Source organism: Microtus pennsylvanicus, chromosome 14 (genome assembly GCF_037038515.1).
Source record: "Microtus pennsylvanicus isolate mMicPen1 chromosome 14, mMicPen1.hap1, whole genome shotgun sequence".
Taxonomy (NCBI): domain Eukaryota; kingdom Metazoa; phylum Chordata; class Mammalia; order Rodentia; family Cricetidae; genus Microtus; species Microtus pennsylvanicus.
In genome coordinates, this window is record NC_134592.1 from 16,879,169 (window position 1) to 16,906,839 (window position 27,671).

General features: G+C 38.8%; 1 protein-coding gene across 2 annotated transcripts in view; it reads left to right on the forward strand.

The window, feature by feature from the left end:
* Ppp4r3a (protein phosphatase 4 regulatory subunit 3A) overlaps positions 1–27,671 on the forward strand; it is a 42,345-nt gene that overhangs the window by 6,217 nt on the left and 8,457 nt on the right. Inside the window, exons 2-10 of one of the 2 annotated variants that reach the window (XM_075948638.1) lie at positions 8,869–8,924; positions 12,079–12,177; positions 13,979–14,596; positions 17,586–17,663; positions 17,777–17,893; positions 19,894–20,049; positions 21,834–21,965; positions 22,065–22,167; positions 23,989–24,147. In XM_075948638.1, the coding sequence (XP_075804753.1) occupies positions 8,869–8,924; positions 12,079–12,177; positions 13,979–14,596; positions 17,586–17,663; positions 17,777–17,893; positions 19,894–20,049; positions 21,834–21,965; positions 22,065–22,167; positions 23,989–24,147 (1,518 nt within the window). The remainder of the gene's footprint in view (positions 1–8,868; positions 8,925–12,078; positions 12,178–13,978; positions 14,597–17,585; positions 17,664–17,776; positions 17,894–19,893; positions 20,050–21,833; positions 21,966–22,064; positions 22,168–23,988; positions 24,148–27,671) is intronic. The other variant, XM_075948639.1, reaches the window with a different exon arrangement.

The following is a 27,671-nucleotide window of genomic DNA, read 5'->3' on the forward strand; positions in this document are numbered from 1 at the left end:
GCTAATGTCAGCCTAGCCAGTTTTAGAATTGATAAAGTGGATGTTGGCATTTCCTCATACAAAGGATGACTGCCTTGCTACATGCCAGGCAAGTGTTCTACACTGAGCTTATAAAGTCAAACCCTTGTTCTTTACTTAAGGTTGCCTGGACAGCATCAAGAACAGTGTTTTGAGTGGGCATGGTGGTGCACCCTGTAATCCCAGTACCTAGGAACCTGAGGCAAGAGAATGGCTCAGTTTGAGGCTTCCTTGGCCTTTACTAAGAACTGTCTCAACCCCTTCCACCTCACCAAATATGTTTTTCCCTTTATCTCTGAACTCAAGTGATTGATTCTCCTCCCTCAGCCACTAAGTATCTGGACTTCCTGGTTTCAAAAATAGGGTTCTTCTGTTTGGTTTCTACTTAAAGTTGTTGGTGTTATATATGTGTATGAGGTTAGGGTAATGTGTATGCTTGCACATGTGGTGATCAGAAGGTTCTAATATGTGAGTTCCTACTGAACTCAGGATATTAGACTTGGCAACAAGCATAGCCCACCTCACCAGACTTAACAATAAGGTGGAACTGTCTTTTAGTATTTGTTTTTGGCACTAAAACCAGGACCAAACTCAAGGTTGTTTGGTGCTGAAAATAAGAGCAGTTCAAGAACTCTCAGGTTTTCAGCTTCCCCAACCTCCAGCACCATGTTTGAGGCCCATTCCTGCCCTGTGCATCGGCAGGTTCTTTTCTAACTAAGCTACATCCCTAATCCAAGAACTCTTCATGCTAACTCGGCTTCTGTCATGAAGGAATATGAGGTTCATGTAAAGTTTTCCAGCTAAGAATATGTACTAGAAGTTTAGAAGTGATGGCAATTTGCATGGAATGTTGACTAAGCAGTATCATGAGCCTTATGCTTGTAATGTAGACCTGTATCATCATTGCCAAAGCTCCATTTCCTGTTAACAAATGGTTGTCAGTTAAAAATCCAAGTTACTAAGTGCTGATTTTATGCTAGATATTGGGGTTAGGCCCTTCATATAAATTTTTAGTGAATACCCATAGCATTGGTTTCGGTTGGTTGGTTGGTTGGTTTTTTTATTTAATTATTTATTTTTGGGTTTTCCAGACAGGGTTTCTCAGTAGTTTTGGAATCTGTCCTAGAACTAGCTCTTGTAGACCAGGCTGGCCTCGAACTCACAAAGATTCGGTTATCTCTGCCTCTCAAGTGCTGGGATTAAAGGTGTGTGCCACCACTGGCTGGCTTGCATTGTTTTTTTCTAACCATAAGTTTTAATGTTTTGATTCTTTGGATAGCTACACACACTAAACAAGAAACCGGGGGAGGAGTTGTTTGTTTTCTTTATTCAATACTGGTTTTTTGAGGTATTAGGAACTGAACTTGGGGCCTTGTACAATCACTGATTGTTGAGCTACACAACAACAACCTTTTTTCCTCGAGATTTTAATTATGTGTATGTGTGTGGATCTGTGCAAGTGAATTCTAGTGTCAGAAGAATCAGATCCCCTGGAGCTAGAAGTACAGGATATTTGCTGGGAATCTAACTCTGGTCCTCTGAGGCATAGTGCATGCTCTTAACTGCTGAGCCATCTCTCCACCATTCTTTTTACTTTCTATTTTGAAACGAGTTTCTCTCACCTGGCTCACATAGACCTTGATTTCGCCTCTTCTGCCTTAGCCTCAAGTAGCCTGTTGTCACTAGACTGGAGTCTAAAGATTTTCTTGGATTTTACTATCAAATCCCTGCTATAAAAACACTGAACAAAAGTGGGGAAAACAGCATTGAAGAAACAGTATAAAACACAATGGTTAAAACCATGAACTCTAGAGCCAGACAGTTTTAACTCTTACCCTTATCCTTATTTGGTTTTGCACTATCTCTGCCCGTTTTTCCTATATTTAAAAAAAAAAAATGGGTTTGCTGGGCGGTGGTGGCGCACGCCTTTAATCCCAGCACTCGGGAGGCAGAGGCAGGCGGATCTCTGTGAGTTCGAGACCAGCCTGGTCTACAAGTGCTAGTTCCAGGACAGGCTCCAAAACCACAGAGAAACCCTGTCTCAAAAAAACCAAAAAAGGGGGGGGGGTTTGCATTTTCCTTATTGTGTGTCTATGCATGTTCACACGGGCTCAGGAAGAGATTGGGTAACCCATAGGAGTCAATTCAGTTTTTCCATTATGTAGGTCCCAGGGATCTACCCGAACTCACATTTGTCATGCTTGGAGCTTAATGGACCTTAAGGGGGAAAAAAACCTTTAATTGTATGTGCCCATTCTTATTCCTAAAATATTTGTAATATATTCGCTGCACCTGGTCCCCGGGGCGGGGCCGCCATGCGATAAGCGGCTACAGTTTCCCACCAGTGGGAGGGCACGCGCCGCGCAGGCGGTGGCGGCGGGTAACAGACACATAGACACAAAAGATAGGCATAAAGGTAACATATTTATTAAAGGAAAGAGAGAGGGAGGGGGGAGGAGGAAGGCAAAGCCCCGTGTGAACACCAGAGAAAACGGAGAGACGGCTGGCGGAGGTCAGAGGTTAAAAGGAGTGGGCGTGACTAGGGCAGGGACCGAAAGAATAACACCCATTAGTTTAGAGTTCTGAGACTTTCTATGACACTTTCCTGAGTAACACTAGCAACCCGCACCCTTAGCCCCAACCCATCGAAGTGGTGTGTGACAGCAAATCACAAGAAAACCCTGTTTACTTTATAGGAGGAACCATGACGATCTGTTGGTTATCTGTTATTGGTATATTGGTATATTTTATCAGTGTTAGGTTCTACCAAACACTTATAAAAGTAGCACAATATTCCACTCTGTATTCCCTTTTGGTGGCATTTCTGAATATTTTAATTAGAATATCATTGTTCTTGCTTTGGGTATCCCACACAATTTATTTGGGTTTTATCCATTAATGTTTACCATATCGGAAACTAAAACTGAGACTTATTTATTCACTTAAAAATAATGTTTGAGCCGGGCGGTGTGGCGCAGGCCTTTAATCCCAGCACTCGGGAGGCAGAGGCAGGCGGATCTCTGTGAGTTCGAGGTCAGCCTGGTCTACAAGAGCTAGTTCCAGGACAGGAACCAAGAGCTACAGAGAAGCCCCGTCTCGAAAAATCAAAAACAAAAAATAATGTTTGATATTACACATTAACAAAATAATGGTTAGATTGTTTTCTTTCTTTTCAATTTTTGAGATAGGACCTATGTTTTTGTGTAGCTCTGCCTGTCCTGGAACTCACTCTGTAGGCCAGAAATCTATTTGCCTCTGCCTCCCAAATACTGTGATTAAAAGATGTGTACTATCATGCCTAGCCCTAGATGTGTTTTTTTTCATGAGTTGGAGTAGCGAAGGACTGTCCTAAATTTTTACTGCAGTTGTTACTAAGTTACTACCGTCAGAAACGTGTTGCTTTTGATAAGTCTTCTCTACGTTTTCATTAATGATACTGAAGTCTCCTGCTAAGGATCATACTAGTTATTTTTATTATTTATTATTTTTATGTTTTATTATTATTTTATATGTATGGATGTTTTGCCAACATGGATTTAAGTGTGTCACATGCATGCCTGGTGCCTGTGGAAGCCAGAGGAGGGTGTCAGATCCACTGGAACTGTGAATTCCAGATGGTTGTTAGCTGCCATATAGGTACTGAGAACTCAACCCCGGTCTTCTGTAGGAGTGTCAGCTATCTTAAACACTGAGCCATCTCTCCAGTCTCAGGATCATACTTTTTTTTTCTCCTGTTGGGGTGGTAAATGCCTCCCACATAAAATTGAACTCTTATGTCAGGATCTATACTGTACATTGTGATAGAATTACTGTTTGGGGTCTGTAGCTAACTGATATTTTAACATTGCATAATCGGAGCCTGTTTGTTGTTCTTTTTAAGATCTTTTGAGACAGTTTCCCTGTGTAGCTGTAGCAGTCCTGAAACTTTGTAGAACCACCTGCCTCTGCCTCCTGAGTGCTGGGATTCAGTAGGCTGGACAAGTGTTCATAAATTATATAAGTGCTGTTAGATGGCAGACACGACAGTTAGATAGACTGGCATAAATAAACTGTAAGTGCATGACCAAAATAGTTTATTGGGTTTGTTTTGTTTTGTTTTTGTTTTTAGTTATATTAACCTCAACATTGTAGAACTGTTTTCCAAGTTTCAACCTATGTACTAACTGGGGAATAAGGCATTAGAGATCAAAGCTGGAGTTCTTTTTTTTTTTTGAACTTTATTTATTCTAAAACATTGTGCATCTTGATCCCATTCATTTTCCCATTCCCTTGTATCTGCCCCTGCAAACTCCCCAAAATTAAAACAAAATTTAAGACAAAAAAGGAAAAGATTCAAAATCTCATCATGTAAGCTCAGTGTGGCACATAACACAGTAAGTCATGGTTAGAGGCTTCTGGTCTTTTTTTAAATTGACATTTATTGAGCTCTACATTTTTCTCTGCTCTCCTCCATGCCTCTTCCCTCCCCCAAGGTCCCCATGCTCCCAATTTACTCAGGAGATCTTGTCTTTTTCTACTTCCCATGTAGATCAGATCTATGTAAGTCTCTCTTAGTGTCCTCATTGTTGTCTAAGTTCTCTGGGATTGTGGTTTGTAGGAGCCTCTGGTTTCTACTACACTAATGATACTGGGCCCTTACTGGGATTCTTCATGGGTATCCTGTTGTTGCCCTGTGTTATGAAGATCTGTGGGTCAGGCCCCTTCAAGTGCTCCAGCAGATCATAGATGGGGTGGATGTTGGGATGTTGTAACCTGGGCAGTGCAGGGTTGGTCAGGCAGTCAGTTCTCCTCTGTCCTCCTCACCAGGATGAGCTCTTCAGCACTGGCATGTGTCCCCCCATTCACCCCTTGTAGCAATCAGCGAGGGGTGGGGCTAGTTCTCCTGCATTAGCATGCTCAGGTAAGGTACAAGTGACAACCCTCCCACTTCCATGACCCCAGGGCCAGTTCCCCCACCTGTCAGTGCTTTGATGGGCAGGGGGTGGGGAGGGAGAGCATCATTCCTCCACCCATGTCACTACATGTCAGATGGGTAATGGGGATGCCCCCTACCCCAACACTGGGGCTGGGTCACCCATACCTTCAACAGGACCCAGAACTGGACTTCTAAAGTGGTGTCTTAGATAAAGCCAAGGTACATGAGAGAACTAGATTTCAAGAAAGGTGCTTCCCCAACATCTCAAATACCAGTTTAAATCAGTGGTTCTCAACTTTCTTAATGCTATGACCCTTTAATACAGTTCTTACCACAAACCATAAAGTTACTTCCATTGCTACCTCATAACTTTAATTTTGTTGCTGTTATGAATCGAATGGATCATAATTAAATATTATTGGAGATAGAAGTTGTGACCCACAGGTTGAGAACCACTGTTTTAAATATACTTACTTTACCCAGGTTTTTGGGGATGGAGGTGAAATGATTCCTCTTTAAACAAACAATTTTCCCCCTTTCTGTTGTCCTGGTTCTGTGACATCACTGTGTCTGGATGATGAGTGCTGACTGCCTGTCCTCTTCTCAGCATTCACCTGTTCTTGTTGCCCCGCCTATACTTCCTGCATGGCTACTGGCCAATCAGCGTTTTATTAAAATACAAGCAACAAATCTTTAGGGGATATAAGACCATTGTCCCACAGCCAAAAAATACCCAGGTTGTTGTGCTTTTGTTTATTTGCTTGTTTTTAGGTTTTCTATTTTTTTTCCCAGAATTGGATTGTCTTTTGTTTTATTTTGTGGGGGTTTTTTTTAGATTTATTTTTTTTAATAATTTTATTCATTATGTATACAGTGTTCTGCAGGCCAGAAGAGGGCCTCAGATCTTACTACAGATGGTTGTGAGCCACCATGTGGTTGCTGGGAATTAAACTCAGGACCTCTAGAACAGCAGGCAGTGCTCTCAACCGCTGAGCCATCTCTCCAGCTCCTTAAGATAGATAGATTTATTTATTTATTTATTTATTTATTTATTTAGGTTTTTCGAGACAGGATTTCTCTGTGGTTTTGGAGCCTGTCCTGGAACTAGCTGGTCTCGAACTCACAGAGATCCGCCAGCCTCTGCCTCCCGAGTGCTGGGATTAAAGGCGTGCGCCACCACCGCCCGGCTTAAGATTTATTTTTAATATGTATGTGGGGATTATATGTACACATGAGTGCAGGTACTGGCAGAGGCCTGGAACTGGAATTGTAGGTGGTTGTGAGTTGCTTGAGGTGGGTCATGGGATTTGAACTCAGGTCCTTTGGAAAAGCAAGACATACTGAGCCATCTCTCTAGCTCCCCTGTATTTCCCATAAAAACCATTTAAGTATAATTATATATATGCCTTCATTAATCTTTTAAAGAATAAATTCAACCTTTAATTGCATGGCCTGAACATTATTTTAGTGGAAAATAATAGAATGCAGTTTTTATTCTGGCAAACAAATTGGAAAAATACAAAGATGGTTGACTTGGCAGGGTCCTAGGCGTTGAACTCAGGCTTGTACATGCTGAGAATGCACAGTACCACTAAGCTGTGACCTCTCCCTCTGACTTCACCATTTTTGGATGTTCTAAACATTCTGTTAATTTGCCTGCAGTTTTCTTGTGTTGTATTACTAACATAGGTCTTAATCAGTAAAATAAAAATCTGAAAATTTTCAGTAGTTTGTGATTTTTTATGATTAATTTCACAAAAGTTGGGGGAAAAGAAGGTGGTTGAGACTTTTTTCCCCTAAATTGTGATGATTCTTATCTGAACCTCAGTAAGCCAGTTAGGGAGGATACAAGGAAAGAAAACTAAAGAAATAGGATTTGGTGGTTATGGGTAGAATCATCTCTCTCTCTCTCTCTCTCTCTCTCACTCACTCACTCACTCACTCTCACGTTTAGTTACTTAAATTCTGAAAGGATAAGAGGTTTTAAATGGAGTATCATTTAGCACTCTGATCAAGTTGATCATACACTTACTAAGTACATTTAATGCAAGAACAAAGTGAATTTAGAAATAGTAAACCTTGACTTTTTGTCAGTTTCATCACTATTTTGTATGTGTGAAGCAACTGTAAAGTGTAATATGAAGGAGGAAAGTACAAAAGAGAACAGCTGCAGGCACCATTTTTTTCTCAATCCAAAACTTTTTAGATATTCTGTCTCCAGATAAACTAGACCTGGTTGATGAGAGGATAGGAAGAATTTTATTCTTAAAATGTGTAGAGAACAGAGGAGATAGAAATAGTGGATGAGCGTAATGACACAAGCTTATAGTCTGAGCTGATCAAGAGACTAAGGTAGGAGAATCATAATTTTTTTAAAGACACTGCTTGACTTCATTTTTTAAATTATGTATACAGTGTTCAGCAGGCATATATGCCTGTACACCAGAAGAGGGCATCAAATCTCATTCTAGATGGTTGTGAGCCACCATGTGGTTGCTGGAAATTGAACTTGGGACCTCTGGAAGAGCAGCCATTGTTCTTAACCTCTGAGCCATCTCTCCAGCCTAGAGAATCATAATTTTGATGTCTGTTTGTGTTACATAGCGAGAACACTGTCTTAAAACAACAGAAAAACAGAAAAGATGGGAAATAGAAGAAAATTGAGGCTTCTGAAGGTGACAGCCATTTTTTGTCTTGACACTTATCACATTGTATTGAGAGCCTTATTTGCTTATTTTAAAGTATTCTATAAGACGCACACCATATCAAACATTATTAACCCCAGATTATCTGAGGATTTCAGAGACTCCAAACAAAATAATGGGATAGAAATATCTGTTAACCTCATTGAGATCAATATGTGTTATTTATTTTTATTGACATACCATTGTGTGCTGGGCGGTGGTGGCGCACGCTTTTAATCCCAGCACTTGGGAGGCAGAGGCAGGCGGATCTCTGTGAGTTCGAGACCAGCCTGGTCTACAAGAGTTAGTTCCAGGACAGGCTCCAAAACCACAGAGAAACCCTGTCTCAGAAAAAAAAAAAAAAACAAAAGACATACCATTGTGCTATGTAAATATGAACATTTGTTACTTGTTTATCAAAATATTTTTAGTTAGATGGAAGTGGTTTGCTTGTTATGTATTATATATATGTACCACATTAACATGGTTCCATAAAATTTACAATTAATATAATTTTAGAAATTAATATCTGGCGTCACACTGCTGTTTTTACTGCCTTATGCTCTCTGTAAATTGTTAGTTTGGGTTTTGGGGGGGGGGTAAGTTGAGGGGGGTGGGTTTTCAGACAGGGTTTTTCTGTGTGGCCCTGACTGTTCAAGAATTCACTCTATAGATCATGCTGGCCTCCTACCATTACCTCCTGAGTGCTGGGATTAAAAGTCTGTCAGACCAGCCCAAATTGTTGGATTGTTATTGCTTCCCAGTCTTCACTCTTCGTATTATCTTGTCTGTCTTATAAAAACAAATCAACCAACCAAAAGTCTATTTGGCTAGGAGGGTATAGATAGCTCTGTACTTCCCAGCACGTTTGAGACTTGGACTGACCTCTTCTACCACCAAAAATCACTCAAAACCGTGTGTTTCTCAAGCTGCAAGTCATATTTGCAGTTTTTGTTGCACTCACTGTTTTGTTTGTATATGTGAAGTAACTGTATTGCCAAGGCGAGCATGTAGAAGTCAGAGGATAGCTTTCAGGATAGGCTCCTTTCCATAGTGGGTTCCTGGACCAAAGTCAAGTTGTCAGGCTCTTGAGAGAACACATTTACCTGCTGAGCTATCATCTGGCCAGCCCCAAATTACATTTTGTTCCTTAACTGATGGTGTACATGCAACTGAGAAAATAAGCATATGTATATGAAGGATATCTAATTTTTCTGTTTTGTAGTAACAGTTTTTTTTCCTGTTTTATAGGTTCTCTTCTTCTAGAATCCAAAATAAATCCTAACACTGCATATCAGAAACAACAGGTAAAAAAACAAAAAGTAAAGCTGTTGTGCATTATGCATTATTTTTTTAGTTTGGTGATTAAATAAATTTACCATTGATTTTTTTTTTTTTTTTTACAATAAGAAAATCAGAACAGATTATAACATTTCGCCAGTCTGGTTCCTGAAAAATATTTTATTACATTGGGGGGAGTGTTGTGGTCAGCCTGCCCATGGAGGTCAGAGAACAATTTGAGAGAGTTGATTCTCTCCGCAGTGTGGATTCTGGGCCTCACACTTGGGTTGTCAAGCTTGATGGCAGCCATATTTACATCCTGAGCCATTTTTGCATGCCCAGTCTAATTTTAAAATAAGAGCTCTACCAGTCTGTATATGGTTAAAAAGTGTTTGGTGTTTTGTTGTTTTTTTTTTAATTTATGTGTATACAAGGATTTTACCTGTATATATGTCTGTGTACCACATGCATTACTGGTGTCCTCAGGAGTTGGGTGTCAGTCAGAAGAGGATATCAGTCCCCCTGAACTGGAGTTAGGAGTGGTTGTTAGCACCCATATGTGCTGGGAACTGAATCCGGGTCCTCTGCAAGAGCAACAAGTGCTCTTATCCACTTGAGTCATTTCTCCAGCCTTGTTTTTTTGTTTTGGGTTTTTGTTGTTTTTATTGTTTGTTTGTTTGATGGTAATGAATTCCATGCCTCTTACAGGCTGACAAACATATACTCACTTAACTGTATTGTCAGCCACTATTTTATTTATGTATATTTGAGTGTGTGTTTGCATGTTGCAAGTATGGAGGTACCTGCAGAGCCAGAAGAAAGTGTTGGATCCCTTGGAGTTACAGGAGTTTATGAGATGCCTGACATGGTTGCTGAGATCTGAACTGGGTTCTTCAGGAATCAGTTCACTTGTTCTATCTCCCCAGTCCTCAGCCACAATTTTAAATCAAAAATTAAAGAAGCTGTCGTAATCTGAGTTCATTTTCCAGATATTCTAGCAACACGTTTCTCTAAAATTAAAGTAGCAGTTTTACCAGAAGGAAAAAGTGACCGTTGCTGTAATAATCAACTACCAACTCAGCCAAGTGGTTGAAGTTCCTTTCTGTCCTATCAGAGATGCTTCTGCAGAAAGAATGAAGTGTTTTGCATACACAAATAAAATGTGCTCCACAAAGCCATTGAAATAAAGAAATCTCTTTATTGCCCTGAAAGTACAAGTATGAAAAATTTATATCCTTGAGTATTAAAACTAGAAGGAAGTTGGTATGGTAGGGGCTGGGTGTGGTAGTGCATGTTTGTGATCTCAACACTTGCAGGGTGGAAGATAAAAGGATCAGAAGCCTTAGCTATAAAGTCTGAGGCCTTGCCAAAGAAAAACAAAACAGACAAATATAACTGCTGTGGGGCATAGAACAAATATGCTGGTGTTACATACCTGTAATGCAGTACTCGGGACTGAGGCAGGCAAGCCTAGGCAGGTACATTTCTGCTTCAAATGTAAAATAACATGAATTTTTAAAATGCAACATATTGGGGAGTGCAGGTAGGTGCTTTGGAGAGTTCAGGGGGCAGCAACCATCGAAGGAAAAACATCCATTAGCCCCAATCCCACTTTTAGACTGGAAACTTGTAGAAATGTTCCTGAGGAACATGAGAAGGATATGGGGACATGTTAAGAACTGTGGGTTGAGGGGGCTGGAGAGATGGCTCACTGGTTAAGAGCATTGCCTGCTCTTCCAAAGGTCCTGAGTTCAATTCCCAGCAACCACATGGTGGCTCACAACCATCTGTAAAGAGGTCTGGCGCCCTCTTCTGGCCTTCAGGCATACAGACAGAATATTGTATACATAAGAAAGAAAGAAAGAAAGAAAGAAAGAAAGAAAGAAAGAAAGAAAGAAAGAAAGAAAGAAAGAAAGAAAGAAAGAAAGAAAGAAAGAAAAGAAAGAAAGAGCTGTGGGTTGAGACTTGCAAATCCCTCCCTCCAGCAGGTTGGAACAACTACATGCAGGAGGCAGAAATTACCCAGCACCAGCACTCACTCGAATCCGGTCCTTCTGGATCTAAACCTTCAGGGCTTTTAGAGTTTAGGGTAGCTCGCTCCATGGATCCCTGGGGAGAACTCAGCCTCTGGTTAGAGGCTGGCCCAGAACATAGGACTTTTTAGTCCAGGCTATGGCTAATGGGGGCCGGGAACTCTCTCTACATCCAGGCCACAGGAGAGGCTGGGCTTATGAGGAAGACCTCCCAGAGGCTAGGGAGAGGGAGCCCATTACTCAAGCCTTTCTATATGGAAGTGTATCTGGTAGACTCTTGCTCCAAGGGTAAGACAGGAATTTCAGCTTAGTTTCAGAAACTGGTCAGTGCTCCTTTCTGGTGCTCTGACAGGACTGCTGTTTGGTGTATCCTTATGAACCCACATTTAGTGCTCCTTCAGGTTGAGCCTAGCAGCTAAAACCACTCAAGCTAGCTTCAAACTCAAGGCCCCTAAGTATTGATTAGAGGTATGGCTCATTCATGCCTGGCTTTTTCAAGCCAGTAATTTCAGAGGCTAAATAAGCCACAAGTAAAGAACAGTTGTTGCCAACTGAGGGAAGGAATGGATTTTATTTATTGATCCAGTTTGTGACTTCTTTGGTGGGCATTTTAATGATACTATAAAATACAGTGGCAGCTGGGGGAAAAAAAGCTCAGGAGCTAAGAATGCTGGCTACTCTTCCAAGGGACCTGGATTTGAATCCCAGTTTCTATATGGCTACTCATAACCATCTGTATATAACTCCAGCTCCAGGGAATCCAAAGCCCTCTTCTGACCTCCGTAGGTGTTGCACACATGCAAAGAAAACACTAAAACATATAAGCCTTTTTAAAAATTGTAATGTGTGAAAATGGTCTTGGTGCAATGGTTTGTATTTTCCTTTTAGAATATAAGTATTATGTATGCCTTTTTACAGTGTTTTTCATATATTGGCCAAACTTCTATTTTTAAAACATAGTTTCATTTATGTTGATTTGGCAGACTAAAGTATAACAAAGCACTAATAATTACCAGTAGGAAGTGTTGGAAATGTTAAAAATGATGTTCTCAATTCCTGTTGCCTTGTTGCTTTATTCATTTGCTATATCTTAAAGAATTTGTGATAACACATGTAGTCATTCAAACTTTTTTTTTTTAACTCAAAGGACACTCTGATTGTGTGGTCTGAAGCAGAAAATTATGACTTGGCCCTTAGCTTTCAAGAAAAAGCTGGATGTGATGAAATTTGGGAGAAAATATGTCAGGTAATTTTAAGAATAGAGAAACAACACACTCTTAATAATTTTTCACTCAGCATACAAAAATAATGGGTTTCATAATGATACTTAAATACAAATAACATTGTTATCATTGTTCATACCCCCTTTACTTTCCTCGTCTTTCCTCCCCTGGTTCCCTTTTTCTTCAAGTAGTTTTGCTTTTGTCATGTTTTAAGTCAAGATTCTCTCTATGAAAGCATGTAGTTCTTTCTTTTCTGTCACCTAACTCTTGGTTCGCCCTTAAGATCTTTTCCTTCCAGGATACACTTATCCAAACCATAGCAGCTCCTGTGCTGAGGACAAACTGTGGGACAAAGGGGAGTTACCCACTTGAGAGATGCTAGGCAGTGAGAGGCAAGCTAGGATCAGTGGATTGTGGGGGCAGAGACAGCACAGTCTACAGACATGGGGCAGAAGGCAAGGGGGGAGCCAAGGGCGACTCATGACTCAGGTTTTGGCCTGAGCAAAAGGAAGCATAGAGTTGTCAACTGAGGTGGGAACAGCTACAAGAGCAGTCCTACTTGACATGATGGCACATACTTTTAATCCCAGCACTCTGGGAGGCAGAGGCAGGCAGGGCTATACAGAGAAACTCTGTCTCAAAAAGGGGGGGATACATAGATAAATAAATAAAGACCTTATTCTACTTTCATGTCTTGTTTAATTCTAATCTGTGTGTAAGAAGATGCGTACCCTAGTCTATTTAACCTAATGATGTCTATTTCCATTCGTTTTCCTGCAAATGACATTTTATTTTTTATAACTGAGTAAAACTCCATTATGTTGACGCACTTTGTCCTAATTAACTTTTCTTAATCATAGGGCTTGTAACACGTGGGTCTTGCTTGTTGGGGTTTCTGTCCTCCCCAGTTCTGCCTGGTTCCCACAGTTGTTATGCCCCAAAGAAATCACACAGAGGACTATATTAATAAGAAACTGATTGGCCCGTTAGCTCAGGCTTCATATTAGCTCTTATAACTTATATTAACCCATTATTCTTATGTATGTTAGCCACATGGCTCGGTACCTTTTTCAGCAGGGTAGGTCACATCCTGCTTCTTCGGTGTCTGGGCAGTACTGCAGAAAGAGCTTCCTTCTTCTCAGAATATTCCTGTTCTCATCGCCCCACCTCTACTTCCTGTCTGGTTTTCTCGCCTACTTTCTGCCTGGTTACCAGCCAATCAGTGTTTATTTAAAATATAATTGACAGAATATAGAATTGTCCCACACCAGGGCTGTTACTCAGCATTTACAATAGACCATTGATCCACTTCGGTCCAAAGCTAGTTTGCCTTTGGGATCAATTGACATTAGATGTTTTTTCTTTTTGTCTTAGAATTATGTGTATTCTTTATGACCATGGCATTATTATATTTGATATTCATTTGAATTTTACTTAAATATTGATGAGCTTGGTACTAGTCAATATATGGCCCTAGAATGTTAATGTGGAGTTTTCCTGCTTAGAAAAGATGAAGATGGCCATGGACAGAAGACTGATGTATTTGGTCCTCTGTCTTGTAGGTCTTGAAGTGAAGTTGTTCCTGACACTTGTGCTTGAGGAGAGCTTTTACTAAGTTCTTCAACTTTAGATTAGTTTGCATAAACATGAAAATGTCATTTGGAAAGTTACAGCATAGTAGACAGTTGTTTCAGGTTTGAGAAAAGAGTCTTCCAACTTTATATTTGTCATTACAGCTTTTTTTAAATGTCTCTTTCATTTAAGTCTATTTAGATTTACTGTTTGAATTTTGTCGGCTACCACAGAATCTTTTTTTTTTTATAGGTTCAAGGAAAGGACCCTTCAGTGGACATCACTCAGGACCTGGTAGATGAATCAGAAGAGGAGCGATTTGATGATATGTCCTCACCAGGTTTAGAATTGCCATCTTGTGAATTAAGTCGACTGGAGGAAATCGCAGAGCTTGTGGCATCATCTTTACCTTCCCCCCTCCGTCGTGAGAAACTCGCACTAGCACTGGAAAATGAGGGTTATATTAAAAAGCTTTTAGAGCTTTTTCATGTGTGTGAAGATTTGGAAAACATTGAAGGACTGCACCACTTATATGAAATTATCAAAGGGATCTTCCTCTTGAACCGAACTGCTCTTTTTGAGGTTATGTTCTCTGAGGAATGTATAATGGACGTCATTGGATGCTTGGAATATGACCCAACTTTATCACAACCACGAAAACACAGGGAATTTTTAACTAAAACAGCCAAGTTTAAAGAAGTGATTCCGATATCAGATCCTGAGCTGAAACAAAAAATTCATCAGACATACAGAGTTCAGTATATACAAGATATGGTTCTCCCCACCCCTTCAGTCTTTGAAGAAAACATGTTATCAACACTTCACTCTTTCATCTTTTTCAACAAGGTAGAAATTGTTGGTATGTTACAGGTAAGTTCGGTTATTCTCAGTTCCCTATCTCCTATCCATCCATCCCCCAACTTTAAAAGGGTGCCGCAAAAATAATAATTTCTTTTACATCCTTACATTTAAACTTAATCTTGTGATATGATGGTAAATATTTTAATACTAATAAGAATGTGCTGTTCTTCTAGAGAACTGGCATTTGGTCCTATTAACCACATCAGGTACCTGTGGCCACATCTGTATGTGTCCCTTCCAAAAGTATGTTTTTGAAGTAGTTGAGAATATTTGGGCTTTACTTGTTACTTAATAGCTGCTAGGTTATTATAGGAAACTTGAATTTACCATCTGAGGAATCATATTAATACTATAGGATACTATGAAGTGTCTGAAGATCAAGTGAAACCATATAGTAAAGTGTTGACCGTTTTCTAATAAATAGGACCTTTAAAGACAAAAAAAAAATAATGTCTCTTAATGCTTGATTTGAATGTGACCTATGTTACATAGTATTTGACAAAACCTTAGTCTATTCTAACTGAAATAGATTTTTCTCTGTTTTGTGTGGTATATCTGCTTACGTGTTCAGGTATAAACTCGTTAGTGTACATGAAAGCCAGTGGAGGGCACTGGGTGTCCTGTTACTTGCTGCCTCCCTCATTCTTTTGAGGCAGAACCTTCTCTGGACCTATCTGTTGCTATGTGTCCTTGTTTCCCAGCCCGACTCAGTGGTTGCTGATGGTGTATACAGGACCATGCCTAGCTTGTTGTCTAGGTACTGGGATCTGAACTGTTCTTGCACAGTAAGCTCTCTTAAACACTAAACTTTCTCTCTAGCCCCTACAGATAGAATTTCACTACCACCCCTTTACATACACAAACAAAATTCCTCTGTAATGCTATTAATACTCTGATACTAATCTGGGATGTATATTGAAATTGGATGCCATTAGTTTTTTTTTTTTTAAAATATTTATTTATTTATTTATTATGTATACAATATTCTGTCTGTGTGTATGCCCACAGGTCGGAAGAGGGCATTAGACCTCATTACAGATGGTTGTGAACCACCATGTGGTTGCTGGGAACTGAACTCAGGACCTTTGGAAGAGCAGGCAATGAATGCTCTTAACCTCTGAGCCATCTCTCCAGCCCGGATGCCATTAGTTTTGAAAAAAGTAGAAAACATCAGAATCGTATTATTTATTCCTATTTTACATTTTAGAAGAAATAATGAGCATTATAATTGTGTCGTATAGAAAATGTTTCCTAAACACCTACCATAGTTAATATAAAACTTACTACATAGGAATAGCAAGATGACTCAGTGCTAGGAGGAGAGAACTAACTTCCAGAAAGTTATTTTCTGGCCTTCATATGTGTTCTGTGGCACATTGCTCCCCTCATTTCTAATATATAAATAGATGTAATTTCTTAGAAACTTAGACTGTAGTCTGCATGAATTTACATTTAGCTGGAGTAGTATTGAATGTACTCCTACCTAAGCAAATAAATTATTAACAAAATCTTGATGAAAATGTATTTTTAGGTAAATAAAAAAATAATATAAAAAAATCTTGATGAGGGCCTGGAGAGATGCTCTTCCAGAGGACTGGTTCGATTCCCAGCAACCACATGGCAGCTCACAATTGTCTGTAGCTCCGTTCCCCAGGGTCTGACATCTTTATCCCAGTGCCCATAAAATATAGTTAAGCAACAACAACAAAAAAATCTTGGTGACAAATTATAATGAAGAAAATTCATGGGTAACAGAGAGGATCTATATGGCTTGTTACTTACCCAGGAAAATAAATATCCTGTGATAGAATCCTTTGGGGCAGCCACGCAGTGGTAACACACAGCTTTAATCCCAGCACTCAGGAGACAGAGGCAGGTGAATCTCTGTAAATTAAGGCTAGCCTGGTCTACAAGAGTTGGTTCCAGAACAGGCTTGAAAGCTACAGAGAAACCCTGTCTCGGTAAACCAGAAGAAAAAAAGAATCCTTTGGGGCCTTTTCAAAATTAATGTGTTAATTATTACTGTGTTAAATAATTATTTCAAAATAATTTAATGTGTTAAGGAATATGTTTGTAATGGGTATCTTCAAATAATAGATATTTCTTTCATTTTCTAAGGTTTTTGTTGTTGTTTCAAGACAGGGTTTCTCTGTGTTTACCTGGCTGTCCTGGAACTCACTCTGTAGACCACTGACATTGAACTCACAGAAATCCACTTAACTCTGCCTTCCAAGTGCCACCACTACCACCTGGCCATTTTCTGTATCTTTGGAGCCCAAAGAATGTGTCATTTTTATCTTTACTGAAGAGAGGTTATAGAACTTTAATATCTATCATTAGCTCATGTAAACCGAGCATGGCAAACACTGACTACATTGTATGTGTGTTTGACCATTAGAGACAGGATCTCACTGCAGCCCATGTGGGCCTCTCTCCCCACCCCTCTCTTTTTGCCTCCCCATTGCCGTGATTTTAAGCATTTGCCACTAGGCCAGACATGTATGCTTGAGTTTATTAAGTTTCATTGTAACATAGCTGTATTCGATTACATACTCTCTGTCTGCTCACCTGCAGCAGTAGGGTATGATAAACCACTGGCTTGCAGGGTGTGAAGCACTTAACTTCCTGGCTCTAAAGTGGGGTTTGGAAAAGAGTTTTGTCAAAACACAAAGGTAATCTTTCTGATAGAAGTCTCAGTTTGTCTTTGTTTTGTTTTGAGACAAGGTCTCGCTTACTATGTAGACCAAGCTGGCCTGGAACTCATGGAGATCCACCTGCCTCCGCCTTCCTAGTACTGGGACTAAAAGTGTGTACTCCCCGTGTTTGGCTGTGCATGTGTGTCTGTGTGTATGCACGCCCGTGTGTACATATATATTTTTATTAGTTCTTTTTTAAAAGAAATTTGACATCTTTTGTCAAACTAGTTTATGAAATGTTGAAATTGTATTTTATACAAATCTTATCCGTAAGCTAATTAAATGTGTCGTTTATTTCATAGGAGGATGAAAAATTTCTGACAGATTTGTTTGCACAACTAACAGATGAAGCAACAGATGAGGAAAAAAGACAAGAATTGGTAAGAAATCAAATAATACAAGGGCAGAGAAGTAAAACAAACATTTACACTCACTTAATATTTTTCTAATTTGAGATTAGCCTTTTAATGCTTGTCTTCTTTCCTGATTTCAGGTTAACTTTTTAAAAGAATTTTGTGCATTTTCTCAAACGCTACAACCCCAAAACAGAGATGCTTTTTTCAAGACTTTGTCAAACATGGGCATATTACCAGCTTTAGAAGTCATCCTTGTAAGTTTGTTTCTCTTAATTCTGAACTGCCCATGTGAGCCCATATCAAAAATTGGATGTGATGTTGTACAATTTTATTGTTTGAAATCAAATCATTTTTCCCTGTCCTCCCTTTCCAGGCAGCCACTTGCACATTTGCACATATTCTCTCTTCTCTCTCTCTCTCTCTCTCTCTCTCTCTCTCTCTCTCTCTCTCTCTCGTTAACAGCCTCTTTTTCTTTATTACATACATACATAAATACAGCAGACTTTATGTAATAGGTAGCATATTTGTGTGTAACCAATATTGAATACTAGCTGTGTATAGATAGCATAAAGCTAAAGAAGTGATACAAGTCCAGTATTAGAGTCCTCCTCATGTTTAATTAACAAAACTGCTTGGTTAAAATAATTTGTGCAGCTATGCAGTGATGGCACATGCCTTTAATCTCAGGTAGAGGCAGAGAAATTTCTATGAATTTGAGACTAACCACAAAGAATCCCAGGCCATTGAGAGCTATGTTAGACCTTGTCATACACATACACATGCATACATAGAGTAATTTATCACATCTTTAATAATTAGCTTTTCAGCCTATCAAATGTAATGTTAAAATAACTGAGAGGGATTCTTGCCTTTAATCTAAGCATTCCTGACTTCTTTTCTTTTTCTTTTATTTTTTTTTTAATTTAAAAAATGTCACCCAGGGCTAATCAAAGAAATCCCGGCAGGGCGGTGATGGCTCATGGCCTTTAATCTCAGCACTTGTGAGGCAGAGGTAGGCAGATCTCTGTGAGTTCGAGGCCAGCTTGGTCTACAAAAGCTAGTTCCAGATCATATAGGACTATTACACAGAGAAACCCTATCTTGAAAAAAACAAAAAAAAAAGGAAAGAAATCCCATCTTTAAAAACATACATACATACATGTGTTCGTGCATACATGTATATATAATATTAGCATGTTGATATAATTATGGTATTACTATTCCATAATAATTTTTATTTTATATATGTTTATTAATCCCAGCACTAGAGAGGCAAAGGGAGGTGGATGGATCTCTGAGTTCCAGGTCAGCCAGAGCTATTACACAGAGAAACTCTGTCTCAAAATATATATATATCTTAAGGAGGCTGGGAAATGGGTCAGCTGGTACTTATCTAAGATTTGTTCTTTCACATTAATATGTATGTTCCCTTCCATAAAGTTTGTGTGTGAATGTATACATATGGTCACACAAGCCACTGTGCACGTGGAGGTCATTGCATTATGTGGGCATCAATCCTTGCCTTCCATTCTGATTGAGAGAGAGTCTCTTATTTTTTGTTATATACAACATGCTGGCTAGGTTAAGTGCTTTCATGAATTCTCATGTCTTCATCTCTCATCTTGGCCATAGAGAAGTACTGGGTTACAACTCTGGACACTATCATCCATGACTTTACATGGGGTCTTGAGATTTAAACTCGGGTTTTTAGGCTTTCTTTGCAGGTGCTCTATTCATTGAGCAATCTTCCTAGCCCTTAGACGATTTATTACAATTCTGACAATCTAATGCACTATCCCCAATCCTGTTTATAATCTCTTTCCACACTTGCTGAATGCTGAATCCCCCCTTCTAAATCATCCCTTTTTTCTTTCTTTTTTTTTTTTTCTTCTCTGTGTAGCTCTGGCTGTCTTGGAACTAACTCTGGGTAGATCAGGTTAGCCTCAAACTCAGATCCGCCTCACCTGCCTCTGCCTCCAGAGTGCCGGAATTAAAGGCATGTGCCACCACTGACCTGCTGTCATCCCTATCTTGCTTTCATGGCTCCCTTCCTTCGTTTTTAATTAGGATTGCTTATATAAGTCAGTGTGGATAAGGAGTTGTACCAAAAAAATAGCTCTCCCCAGCAACCATTTAAATGTTTCTTTTATGTTGTAGTGCTTTGTGACAATTTCTTTTGTCGGGGTTTAGGTAACTTCATTGATAAAGTTTTATGTTTTTACGATTGTGAGAGAATGGTACTTTTCCTTTGCAGGGCATGGATGATACACAGGTGCGAAGTGCTGCTACTGATATATTCTCATACTTGGTTGAATATAATCCATCCATGGTACGAGAGTTTGTCATGCAGGAGGCACAACAGAATGATGATGTAAGTAAGAAGTTAACAGAGCAAAAAATAACCAGCAAGGTAAATATTATTTACACTAATAGTAAGTATTTATGCATAGGCGGCTATAGCTGGGGTTATATATTTTTAAGATTTAAACTACTACCCTTTGGGAAGTGTAGCCATAGTGTCAAATGTCTCATTCTTCCCCTTAATTTACTCCTGCCTTAATTTGTAAATTTATTATATCTGACCTCAACTTTTTAAATTATGAAGCTGACTTGGCTATATTGTCTTAATTTAAACCCTTAAATCAATTGAATATTCTGTATGTGGAACTGTGAGTTACATCTCCCTGAAATGTATTAGGGAAGTGTTTCTTTTTAGCAATAAAAACAACTTATTGTCTTGTACACTCATAAGCTATGGTAGTATTTAATCAGATAATAAGATAGGTAAATTACCTTTAAAAATATCTTAGACTGTCTTTGTAGTGTAGATTGAATTTTGTGGTACATAATGTATGTCAAAGCTCTGGATGTTTGTGCTATTCTACTTCATTTATTAAACCAATGGTTCTGTTTTTTTCTCCTTCCAAATTTTTGGAAGCTATTCTTTACTTAAGAATAGATTAAGCTATCTTGAATTCCTTCAGAAGAAATTAATGTCTCCTTTGGGGGAGGGGAGTTTGTAGAATTTCAGCTTGCAGTATTTCTTAGAAAATCAACCACAGCTTTTGTTACTTTTAAAAAACCTACCCCATCAGTATGAAGTTGAATGCCTAGTAATGTCTATATTTGTGGTTTGTTTTTAAAATTATAGTGCTAGAATACATGCAAAAATGTACCATGAATTATTGAATCATAATCACATTTTTCTTCTGTGAAATAGTCCTATCTTGAGAACCAGAGTATCTTGAGTAATTAGAACTAAAAGCTGTTCTTGTAGGCCCTGTAACCACTGGGTGAGCAGACATGGCTGTGCATCTTCACACTCCATAAACATGCATTAGGCTTCTGGATTTCACTTGCCAAATCATTTCCATTATAGTGTCTGCATTTTCTTTGTCCTTGTCTGTCTTAACCACTGCATACATAGGCAAGTGGGAGGAGCTTGCTCACTGTATCCCTCAGTTTTTATTTATCCTCTGAACCAAGAACACCCACCTTAAAAGGTCCTTTGAAAAAATCAGAATTTGATTTTCTTTGACATTAGGAATCTACATAATATACTTACTGTTCTGTACACTCCAGTCTCACTTTACTCAATTTATTATGTCCACAAATGGAAAATTGCTACCGTTTCAAAAAAATGATAATAAAAAACAAACTAAAAGTAAATGCAATGAAGGCAAATCAGTTTTATAAATTCTAAGTATTCTTATTTTGAAGCCATAAATGTAAAGTCCGTGAGCTTTCTGCAGATGTTAGATGAATTATTAGAGAAGCAAAACATGTTTTAACACCAAACCTGACCTTTGTGATTTTTTTTTTACCCCTTTAATCAGACAAGTTTAAAGATAATAGAAAAGGCCAGAGAGGTAGTAGCACATGCCTATAATCTCAGCACTTGGGGAGGCAGTGATGGGGCAGATCTTTGAGTCGGGGTTTGGGCAGCTGTGAGTTCCAGGGCAGCCAAAGCTGCATAGTAAGACCCTGTCTCAAAAAAGAAAAAAGAAATAATAGGAAAATGAAACTTGGGGGGGGGGGTATTGGATATCTCTATCACTCGTTAGGAGAAAGAAGCACTTCATATACCCTGTTAGATTGATCAGTTGTTCTATGTTGTTTGAAGTTAACAAGACAGCTAGAGTTATTAATGCTGTTTGTCTTAGTAATCTGTATTATGTGTATTTTTATCACCAGGATATTTTGCTCATCAACCTCATTATAGAACATATGATTTGTGATACAGATCCTGAGCTTGGAGGAGCAGTCCAACTTATGGGCCTGCTTCGAACTTTAGTTGACCCAGAGAACATGCTAGCCACTGCCAATGTAAGCCATAGCTATTTCTTCTTTTTATAGCAGTATCTTTTCTATTGCTGGTAGGAGCCAATACAGTTAAAGTTCATCAAAGTATGTTTGATTCCTTAGAAAACAGAAAAGACTGAATTTCTGGGTTTCTTCTACAAGCACTGTATGCATGTTCTCACTGCTCCCTTACTAGCAAATACAACAGAAGACAAGCCTAGTAAAGGTAAGATAATACAGGTTTGTAGCTTTCTTGAATTGTCAAACTCAAAACCTGTTGTTGATTACAATCTAGATTTAAAACATTGGGGCTAGAGAAATAATTCAGCGGTTAAGAGCACTGGCTGCTCTTCCAGAGGACCCACTGTGGCTAAAAGCAATCCACAACTCCAATCCCATAGCATTAATACCATCTTCTGGCCTTGATGGGCACTGCATATGCATGGTACATAGAAATATATGCAGGCAAAAAAATAATGCACCTAAAATAAAAAGTCTATAGTGATGGAGGAAGGTCATTGGTTAAAAAAATAAACTTCTTGGCTGGCCCTCATAGGTTAAAACATAGGTGGGAGGAGTAAACAGAACAGAATGCTGGGAGGAAGAGGAAGTGAGCTCAGACTCGACAGCTCTCCTCTCGGGAGCAGACGTCTCTGAGACCCCATGCTCCCTTCTCCCAGGCAGAGGCACACGATGAAGCTCTGACCCAGGATGGACGTAGGCTAGAATCATCCCGGTGAGACCTGAGCTACACAGTTTATTAGAGATGGGTTGATCGGGATATCAGAATTAGCCAGTAAGGGCTAGAGCTAATGGGCTAAGCAGAATGGGCCAAGCAGTGTTTAAAAGAATACAGTGTCCGTGTAATTATTTCGGGGCATAAGCTAGCCATGTGGGTGGCCGGGGTGCCGGGGACGCAGCCCCACCGCTCTTATTACAACACTATAGGAAGGGACAGAAGCAGGTGCAGCAGAATATACCCTAAAATGGAAGTAACAATTTTTAATAGATTGAAATTTAATCATGTATTTTCAAGAGATTTTTTAAGGTGAAATTTGTTTAAAAGCACTATATTCACAGTTAAAAATATGCCAAAGAAACTAGTTATTTTTATATTGGGTTTTTGTTTGTGGGATTGTATGTTTGAGAGATCTTGCTATGGGATCCATGCTGGCCTCAAACATCTTCCTGTTTTAGCCTCCCCACTACGGGGGTTTCCGGTGTGTGCCATGGTACGCGGCAAACTATTTCAATTTATTTCTTAGGACTTACACTTACGTGTATGTATTTAAGGAATAGTTTTAGAGTCGTTATTGGGAAATTGCCATTGATGCTCTATTTAGGAATCCATACATTATTTTCCCTTATAAATTCACAATTTAGTATGTTTAATTTAAAGCATACTAGTATTATTCATGGCATTAATAGAAACTGTAATGGTGTTAATGTACTGTTGTGGAAAATGTTTTTTCTTTTTCTTTTTTTTTTCCTTCTTGAGACAGAGTTTCTTTACATAGCCCTGGCTGTTTTAGAACTCACTGCGTAGACCAGGCTGGCCTTGAACATAGAGACATCCACAGGCCTCTGCCTCCCAAATAGTAGGATTAAAGGTGTGTTTTTCTGTGTCCAACAAGTTAGATAAAGTCTTGTGCAACCCTCAAAGTCAAATTTTAAAATGTTATTTTTCTTCTTTCTGTATTTGTATTTGGTAAAATTTGAAGTCTGTTTCCAAATTCACACCTTCAAGCCACCTAGCATTTACTAAGAACTTGTAGAAGGAATTACGCCATAATCTTATGGGGACTATGTGATAAGAATGAAAAAAATAAGATACTTGGAGAGACTTGTTGGCTTTAAAGAGTAAAGATTTATCAGCAAATACGGTATTATAAGCATACTGTGTGTTGTGAAGAAAACACAGCACAATGAAAAAAAATGGAAGAAGATACAGCAAAATTACACCAAAGAAGGAAGAGTGTGTAGTGTGGCTTCTTATACTGTTTACTGTCTGTTCAGTATACATATGACCATGTTTTGCTTATTCTAGATGATTTTCAAACTGCACAGTTACTGGCACTTGTATTGGAATTGCTAACATTTTGTGTGGAGCACCATACCTACCACATAAAGAACTATATTATCAACAAGGACATCCTTCGCAGAGTGCTAGTTCTTATGGCCTCCAAGCATGCTTTCTTAGCATTATGTAAGTGCTTCTTAAAGAATTATTATCTTTCTGTATTATCCTGTTCGTAGCCTTAAAGCTCATTGCTGAGAACATCACTGACTTCAGGGTTGAGTCCTTAGGGGACCTAGCATCTTAGTACAAGCTCCGTGCCCTGTGACGTAGTTTGGCAGGTATTCATACAAAGTGGAATGACTTAGAAGGTATCTTCCAATTCAAGTGGTAAGTAATTACAGTTTCACCCATACTACCAGTTGCCTATCTTTTGTATAACTTAAAAGATGGTTTTAAAGAGTGGTTTAATAAAAGAAAAACAAATAATACTACAGAGACCATATATGTCCCACAGGGCCTGAAATACGTACATGTGAACCTTTATGGAGAAAGTTAGTGAACTATTTCATAGCTACAGATAGTTTTGTTTTGTTTGTGTACATATGTGTGTGCTTTGTTTTTATTATCTTTTTATCAGTAGTCTTTCTGCGGCCCAAATTGTCTTTATGCTCACTGCAATCCTCATGCCTCAACTACCCGAGTCCTGAGATTATGGGTGCAAACTACCATTCCTAGCTTTACACGTAGTAATTTGTGGGGGGGGGGGGGGTGCTAAGGAATTGAGCCCAATACCTTGACTACTATACTACACCCCTAGCCCAAAAAGCAATAGAAAAATTTTTTAACAGCATTCTCTTTTCTTCCTTTCTTTCTTTCTTTCTTTCTTTCTTTCTTTCTTTCTTTCTTTCTTTCTAGATTAATCTTAGCTATAATTATTTTGTTTTAAGCTGACATTCACAGTGTTAAGATCTCAGTTTATTGTAGTAAAACATACTTTTGAATAGAAATAGTTTATTCCTTGGCCATGGTGGTGTACTCCATCAATCCTAACACTAGGGAGGCAGGGGCAGGAGAATATCTGTGAGTTTGAGACCAGCTTGGTCTCCAGGATAGCCAGAGCTGTTACGGAAAAACATAGAAAACCGAAAACCTGTCTTGAAAAAAAAAAAGTTATTGGACTGTAGAGATGGCTCAGTGGTTAAGAGCACTGGCTGCTCTTAACCTAAGCCAAGAGGTCATAAGTTCGATTCCCAGCACCTATCTGTTATGAGATCTGATGCCCCTTCTGTTGTGCAGGCATACACGCAGACAGAGCACTAATATACATGAAATACATAAATATTTCAAAAGAAAGAAAGAAATAGGTTAGTCCATAGTGTTATGGTCATGCTGTAGCCAGACTTCTTAGGTAATGAGTTTGCATATCTAAACTGTAATTATTGGTCAGTTGACTGACCAAGTTTAGAGATATCTAGTGGAGGCTGAGAATGCCAAGTAACTTGCCAGTTGACTTTTAAAGGTAAGTCGGATTTTGTTGCACTGTTTTAAGGCTTTGTGTTTTAAGTTTGCACTTGTCAATGTTTCTTTACTTGACACATATGTGATGAATTCGTGTGTTTGGAATATATCTTTTTACATCCTGAAGAGACTATTGGGTTTATTTACTTTCCACTGAACACTCAGAATACTAAATGTTACTTTAGTCATAACTTCTGTATTATTGATGAGACTAAGGATGTTAGCTCAGCACATAACAAAGAATGGCTTTAAGGAGCTAGGCTAGAAAGATGACTCTGGTTAAGAACACTGAATGGTCTTCCAGAGGACCTGAGTTTGATTGCTAGCACCCACGTGGCATAACTGTCTATTCTTCAGGTTCAGAGCCATCTGATGCCCTCTTCTGTCCTCGACAGGTATCAGGCATACACATGGTAGATAGGCATACATACAGACAGAACATGATACACTAAAAACATTTCTCCATATATTTATCATAGGAGAGGTGATAGTACCAAGGCCATGTTCTTTTGAGTCACCATAAAAAGTCTTGTCTGTATATGTAGGGAAAAGAAAAATTTGGAAATGAAACAGAAAGGAAAAACTGAATACATAGATTAAGTTTAAATAGTTTTATTTCAACAAAGAAAATTGCTGGATACGGTGACTCTGGTACTTCAAAGGCAGCCCAATGTCTATGAATTCAAGGCTAGCCATTGCTACAGAAAGAGACCCTGTCTCCAAGAATTAAAAAAAAAGAAAAGAGATTAAACACAAACTACTATTATATTCCATTGAATCTGAGATGCACATCTTTATTTTATTTATCATCTTAAACTAGGTAAGTCTTAAAGTTGATGGCATGGTGTTTATAATTTGTAGTTTTGTTTTCATTGTTTTATTAGGGGAATGTAATATGAAAATAAAAAATAAGAACTATACTTAGAGAAACTTAGTATAATATCAGCTTATTTTAAGTGAATCATATCAGGAAGTTTTCACAGAGGTATTAATTTGAATTGTCTTGTTCACATTCATTGAATGTGCAGTTAAGATGTTAAGTATAGGACGGTGGTATGTTTTGCTATAGGTGGGAAACGAGTCCAGGTGGAAAGTGTCAGGATGTGGAAACTAAAAGAAAAGTCCTTTTCTTTAATTTAGGCATTCCTAGTATCTTCTTTGCTTGTAGTACTCTAAAAACAAATTTACTATAATCCAGTAAGAATTATGTAAAAAAAATTATTTTACAAGATGAAGATCATATTGGAAACTGTTATTCTATCTTAGGTATATTCTGTACGTGTTTTAACTGGAACAAGTTACTTTGAAACCTAACTCTTTACAGTGGGCCTCTATTCCCATACTTTAGATCAGAACATCTCAGACAATAGCAGTTAATAAGGACTAGGACTGGCTTTAATCTGGGTAGTCGTGGTGCATACCTTTAATCCCAGCACCCCGGAGGCAGAGACACAGGCAGATCTATGAGTTTGAGACCAGAGTGAGTTATTTCCAGGACAGGCTCCAAGACAACATAGAGAAACTCTGTCAGGGGTGGGGGATGCTATTTGAGAGAGAATTTGCACATTAAATATACTGTGTAAGGAGAAAAGACAATAGTTAAATGTGGTTTGGGGATTTAGGAGGACACCAGATCTTATAGATGATTGTTAGCCATCATGTGGTTTCTGGGAATTGAACTCAGGACTTCTAGGAGAGCAGCCAATGTTCTTAACCTTTGAGCCATCTCTCCAGCCCACAGAGTTTTATGTTTTTGTTTTTTTTGAGACAGGGTTTCTCTGTAGCTTTGGAGCCTGTCCTGCAACTAGCTCTTGTAGACCAGGCTGACCTTGAACTCACAGAGATCCCCCTGCCTCTGCCTCCCGAATGCTGGGATTAAAGGCATGTGCTACCACTGCCCGGCCTGGAGTTTTATATTTTTAATTAGTGTTTGTCATTTTTAAATAAGCAAGTCTTTAGATAAGGCCTACACTCCTTTCAAAAATGAGTACAAGATAGATAACAAGTTCTATTACTCTATTGACTGCCTTTTTAAGACTTTGGGTACTTTTATGTTGACTAGGTAGTGTTGTTAAGAAGTATTGCATTCAGGCTGGGGAGATGGATTGGTGGGTAGAGGCGGCTTGGGGCTAGTTTGATCCCTTGGTAGGAGAGGACCAACTCCTAAAAGCTGTCATCTGACCTCCAAATGT